This window comes from Hordeum vulgare, chromosome 4H (assembly GCF_904849725.1).
Source record: "Hordeum vulgare subsp. vulgare chromosome 4H, MorexV3_pseudomolecules_assembly, whole genome shotgun sequence".
NCBI classification, from domain to species: Eukaryota; Viridiplantae; Streptophyta; class Magnoliopsida; order Poales; family Poaceae; genus Hordeum; species Hordeum vulgare.
The window spans coordinates 28,123,745-28,130,112 of NC_058521.1; the positions used below are offsets into that span (position 1 = coordinate 28,123,745).

The 6,368-nt window shown below is 46.9% G+C and overlaps 1 protein-coding gene across 1 annotated transcript; it reads right to left on the reverse strand.

Annotated features, from left to right (window-relative positions):
* Window positions 1–242: 242 nt before the first annotated feature.
* LOC123447683 (zinc finger BED domain-containing protein RICESLEEPER 2-like) lies at window positions 243–5,498 on the reverse strand. Its single transcript, XM_045124312.1, has 2 exons — window positions 5,252–5,498; window positions 243–2,719 (listed from the first exon to the last, which is right to left on the reverse strand). Exons 1-2 carry the CDS (start codon window positions 5,481–5,483, stop codon window positions 519–521), a joined length of 2,433 nt encoding a protein of 810 aa, XP_044980247.1. The 5' UTR covers window positions 5,484–5,498; the 3' UTR covers window positions 243–518.
* Between the last annotated feature and the right edge of the window lie 870 nt (window positions 5,499–6,368).

The following is a 6,368-nucleotide window of genomic DNA, read 5'->3' on the forward strand; positions in this document are numbered from 1 at the left end:
TAATCCCTCCTAGCAGGGGATTGGAGAGGATTGAGGTGGGATTTTACTTGTACAGGATTTAATTCGTCTCAATCTCCTTCAAATCTGAAGGAACGAACAAGGCCTTAAACATTTTAATGAAAAGGGACGATGCCTGGTTCAAAAAGAATGCTGGGGCCATCGATTTGAAGCCCAATATGACCAAAAGGGCCAAGGCCAACTCCAACAAAGTCACCACAATCACACACAAAAACGGAAGCACACACATAAACCACCGGCTGGTACATTACGTTGCTGGTAAATACACAATCCCAAACAACGCCAGATAACATCTCTGATCACACATTACAACACCAAGAGAGGGGCACATAGCGGCATGGAGGAGTTAACAGAGTTCTACACATCAAATTATATTCTAGGACAGAACCAATGAAATCCATCGCAGCCAGTCCACAAACTCTGCCTAAAATACGACTACGGTTAAAGAGACCACTCACAGGCACCAGAAGATATGTGCATGCTTCAGCGAGGAAGCACGCCTAGTCTATCTTGAGAAGCTCAGAGCCCAGCGCCTCTGGTGCTGTGGTCGAATACGGAAGCCAGTCTTTCGCACAGACAAGCGCCTCCACGATCTCCGGACGGAGCGAGCTTCTGTAGTCATCGAGCATGTGGCCTCCTGTTCCTGCAGAAAAAATAGAGCTGCCGCCGGTCACCATGGACACCGGAATGGACAAGATATCCCGCGCCATCTTTGAGAGCGTCGGATACTTGAGCGTGTTGAGCTTCCACCAGTTAAGAATGTCAAACTCTTGGATACGAGGAGTGAGAGACTCGTCCAGGTACTGCTCTAGTTCAGATTTTGAGGGCTGGGTTGTAGCAATCTCAGAAAGATATATATCAAAGTCTTGAAGACCATCACCAGTTGAAGGTTGAGTTGCTTGGGTGTTGTTCCCATTGGCAGTAACATTATCAGTTTTCCCTTGTTCAACATAGGCCGGTGTTAAGGGGAGCGGCTGTGCAACATAATCCTTAAAAAGGTCATGCACAGAATCATTTACCACCTTGACATACTTCGCAGCCTCAACTCCATAAATCTTTGAGTAACTGAACTCAACAAGCTTCATCTTAAAACGTGGATCCATCACAACAGCAACAGCCAACACAAGGTTGCAATCTTTCCAGTATTTGTCAAACTTCTCATACATATCTTTGGCAACGCTACTGAAAATTGGATCTTCGTGTGCTGAAGCATTTGCCAGCTCTAGCTGCAGTTTCCAAGCTTCATGGAAGAAAATGTTTGAGGTTGGGTTTCCTGCTGCCATGATGCTATGAGCCGAGTCATAGAGCAGCCTCAAGTAATTGCAGGCAGCCTCAATTTTCTTCCAGTCCTCAGCTGAAGGTGCTTCATTGTAGTTATCATCAACTGTTTCTAGTGTAATGAAAGCCTGCCTATAATCCAAGGCGGCCAAGAGCATCAGATAGGTTGTGTTCCACTGGGTTGTAACATCCAGACAAAGGGTCTTCGTACTGGGGATCTCCAGCTGCAGAGCAATCTCAGCGAACTTTTCCTCGCGACTAGGAGAAGCTTTTATGAACTTTATGCTTTCACGGATACTGTAGATGACACCGTGGATTAAAGCAATGACATCTTCTGCAACTGCATTCAGGATATGGGCATAGCACCTCACAACAAACAGCTGGCCCTTAAGCATGTGGTTATTCTTACTGGAGAGATAATCTCTAAGATTTGCACTGTATATATCATGAGATGAGCAATCATTATCCAACGTGATGGTAAATAGCTTCTCCTTCATACTCCAGTCAGTAAGGCTTGAGCTAATAGCTTCACTAAGTGCATTCTCCGAATGAGGCGAAGACACCATCATGAAGCTAAGCATTCTTCGATGTAATTTCCATTCAGAGTCAATGAACTGCCCAGAAACTGAAACATAGCCAAGAGTTTGACTAGTTGTCCACAATCCAATAGTGAGGCTGATCCTTCCAGGCATGGTGCTGAATGCTTGCAAAAGGTTCTCTTTTTCTTTCTGATAAACAGCATACACCTCCACCTCCATTGCATCAACATCAGCAACCCTGAAACGAGGCTGCAGACTATCAATAAAAGCAGTGAAGGCTGGTTGCTGAACAATGTGGAGCGGGTAGTCATGCAAAATGATCATCTTTGCCAAGTATGAACAACTGCGGTCTTGATTGAAAGACGCATTCGCATAACCAGTATATCTGTAACGCCTCTTAGACCGCCTCTCCACAGTACCATCACCATCATTGTCAGTCCCAATTGTGATTGCTAGCTTATGCCCTTGGCCTTTTATCTTAGGACAGGAACCCAAGGTGATGTGCCTCTTGAGATGGCTAGTCCCAGCAATTTTTGAACCAGAGCTGTACGCAAAGGTTTGCTTGCAAAGTTTGCAGCAAGCCCGAGTGGCCCCTCCAGCAGCATCTTCGATAGTGAAGTGCTCCCACACCAGGGACTTCTTTCTCCGGCGCCTCGTGGTTGGAGGAGTGGCCACCTCAGTGATGGCCATCTCATTCCCTTGGAGCAATTCATCAACCTGTGTTAAGTCCTCACCTTGAGCTAACTCATCACCTTGAGCTAATTCATCAACTTCGACCAACTCGCCACCATGGACTACCTCATTACCAGGGTCAACAATCTCATTACCTTCGACCATCTGACTGTCATTGCCAGTTTCATCAGCCATGCTGGAAGTCCCAAAATCTGGCATACATAACATGGTAAAGTCAGATGCCAGAGCCCCGGCTATGTCTTACTTGACCAAAAAGAAGCAAAATAAAGTTTGATTAATATCCAGTCATTCACGCAACTTGAAAGGAATTAATACGGACCACATTACAGATAAATACTAGAAATACAAGGTTTAATTGGACTAGAAAGTGCACACAGCTCAAACGCTAAACCTCGAGCTTTGCTTCAGTACTACTGCAAATACTCCAACACTGCGTTCGGATGTCTGAATTAGACCCTTCGAATTGGATATGGTATTGACTACCTTCCAATTCAGATGTTCGGATGTATACCGAATCGACGAACCGAAACTGGGCAGATACAGAGCCGAATTAGCATTCACGCACAAAGCCCTCCTGGGATACGGAGATCCGAGCCTCCGATTTGGGTTGAATTGGCAAGTCCCGCAAAAGATAACGTTTCGAGACAGGTCTCCCTAGCAACCTGCCTTTTCCTCCCCGCGCAGGACGCAAGCCCCAGCCTGCAGCGGTGGAGGTATGGATCCCCATGCCATGGCCATCCTCCCCCCCCCCCCCCCCCCTCCTCTCTCCGGTGGAGGCGGAGCTTCAAACTCTCACGGCTGCCGCCCCTTTCCATCCCCCGCAGAGCTTCTTCCTCCGCCTCACGAGGCGGCGTCACTACTGCATCTAGCCGGCACAACCCCTCCATCCCAGCCATCTTGCTGGCTGGTGTACCTTCCATCTCGCTGCCCGGCGCAGCCCCTCCACCGCCTGCCACCTTCTTCCCCTTCACCTCTGCCATCTTCTTCCCCTCCTCTTCCATCTTCTTCTTCCCCTCCCCTGGATTCCCTTCTTTCTCTTTCTTTCCTTACCCAGCCAATGTTCCAGTTTGTCTTTGCATAATTATTATTGTTGTTAGAAATTTATTGTACATATTTTGATATGATGCATAAAACACAAAGCATATGCAATTCCATAGTTTGTCACCCGAGCATGATCTGGCATTGCGATTCCATGGCCCAATTTCATGAGCATCCAAACATGTGAATTCGTATTCATGTCCATTACAATTTCCTCCCCGAATTGGAATTGAAACCAATTCAATACAGAGGCCTCCAATAGAGACATCCGAAACACGGCACAAGACAATATTAACTAGATTTTTTTTTCTTTACCTTTGACATTAGACTGATTAAATAACTACATTAATTTTATGATCTGTAAGCATTTCTAACTAGTAGTGAGGCAAAATCCATAAACTTGTACAAGTTCTTCAGGTACGTTTTTTCTACATTTGCACGCATGTAACAAATAAGAAACAAGTACAGATATATTTAAATAATACTCCCTCCGTTCCTAAATATAAGTCTTTTAAGAGATTTCACTAGGTGTCTACATACGGAGCAAAATGAGTGAATCTACACTTTAAAGTATGTCTATATACATCCGTATGTAGTCCACTAGTGGAACCTCTAAAAAGACTTATATTTAGGAACGGAGGGAGTAATATGTAAAGGGTCCAGTGATGTAACGAACTAAAGATCAGACTTGGCAATTAGAAACCATAGCCTTTAATACACCATTCAAAAGAAGTACTTGTTTCGCTGGCCTGCCTCAGTTAAGATTCTTACAAGCACAAAGCGTAAACAAATTTGTATATTGAGCTAGGATATTAAGCATGAACCACTGTCATTCCGAGGAATCTTTTGGGAAACGACACCACATTCCAGTTAAGTTCCTCCAGGATGGTCCAACACACTTGATCTAGTCCCAGTTAAATTTGCAACAGGAAGTTTGTTCATCCACAACTCGGCGCGCACTGTTCCTAGTGAATATTAGCTTAAGCTCATTCCTTTTTAAAGCTACAAGTTTAATGACAATCAAACTCACGCTGGAAAGTGGCTAGAGACAGGACATCAGATTTAGAAATTTATGCTTGGAAATTTATGGCTCCACCCTGCTTATGCAATCATCAGAAAAGCCTAGGGATGAAAACAAACAGACACAGCGTCTCGGCGCCTCCATGTAGCTCCCCAGACCCACGAATCGAGCTGATCTCTCTCCAGATTCCCCCATGGATAATAAATCTAGCATACCGGACTGCTGGACGGAAAAAACATTCCGCAGAAAGCAGTGGAGTGGACTCAAGAAAGCCACGGCTTTCGAGCCACGAACTCGTCGCCCCGCACAAACAGAAGAGGGATCCCAAAAGATCATCAGCGTTACGGTAACAATTTGGGCCATGGACGAACGAACGAACGAACCCTAGCTAGACAAATAAACAAAATCAATCCCTCGCAGGGCCCGCCGTCGGCCCAATCGGACGGCGCGAGCGAAGCAAAGCAGCGATCGGACAAAACGCGCCCGGAAAGGGGGAAAGAAAAAAAAAAAGCCCGGAAATTCGGCAGATCCGGGCGGAACGAGCCCGCGCGGGCTCCAGATCTGAGCGGCGGGGGGAGGAGATTAAGAGCGGGCGGCGGGCGGGCGGGCGGCTCGGTCGGAAGCGGGGGAGGGATTTGGAAAGGTTTCGGGAGCGCGTACTTACGGAGAGCCGAGCCGAGGGGGGAGATGATCGGACTCGCTGGGGCTCGGCCCAAGAAGCGCGCAAGGCCGAGCTGAGGGGATTGCAGATCTGGTCTTTGCCGCGGGGGTGGAGGGGGGAGGTGGGTGGGGGACGGGGGATGCGTTGGTGGTAGGTGGATGGTGAGAGGATTTGGGTTCTTTGGTTTGGTGCGGGGAGGGCAGCCAGCGGGTGACGTTTCGATGGGCTCGCTCATCACGGGTCCCGGCCCATCGCTGACGGGCGGTTATCGGTGCGCCGTGCCGCTGCCGGCCGGGCCACCGTCGGTGGGGGAGTGGGTTGCGGGTGGGTGTGAGCTGGGAGCACCGGTGGCACGGGCCGCCTCGGGGTGGCGTTGGCGAGGAGGGTTGGCAAACCACGCCGCCAGGCACGACGAAAAGGTGAAGATGTAGGTTGGGCTTTAGATTCCGATGGGCACGGTTTTGGGTTTGGGACACAGACACATGCTACTGCAACGCAGCCCGGGTTTGAGAAAACGGGGCTCGTGATGAAGCCCGTGTTTGGTTTTAAGAGCATGAGGCAAATCTGCCTCCTATACGTCCACGGACATGTTCGGTATGTCCATGGACGAATTCTAATAAACCCCCAGAGTGGCGAGGAGTGAGTTTTTGGTAAATCCTTTATACATAGGTAAAAATCATGTATTTTTTTATAAATTTGATGAATACACATTTATTTCATATTGCATATTTGAAATGACATCACAGACTTCTGATCCTCGCACCGCCACTAGCCCATATAAATAATTATACGTATCTTATATACGGATTCTTAAATTCCTACAAATCATGCACGTCGATCACATAAATTAATATCACACATAAATAATAAATGTTGGTATCGAACATAAAGAGGTGTTTACATTAAATTTATTTTAAGTGTACAATCAATTATCTCTTCTTTAATTTGCATTATGGGTCCATATATGCTTCACGAGATCATTGAGTAGGTGCGCGTGCACGTGATGATTTTAGAGATTCTAATGCATGTGCAGAAAGTTCATAAGTTGAACTACATCTTGATCTTTGAGGATTTCAACTCGTTCTTCACATGTTTCATAACCATTGGTTTGAGCTACACC

What these genes read in the sequence shown, in the direction of transcription:
- LOC123447683 (XM_045124312.1), bottom strand. Translation starts at nt 5,483, where the DNA reads ATGAGCGAGCCCATCGAAACGTCACCCGCTGGCTGCCCTCCCCGCACC. An exon ending in CCCCCTCGGCTCGGCTCTCC is followed by an intron (nt 2,720 to 5,251) that starts GTAAGTACGCGC and finishes TATGTATGCCAG; the next exon opens with ATTTTGGGACTTCCAGCATG.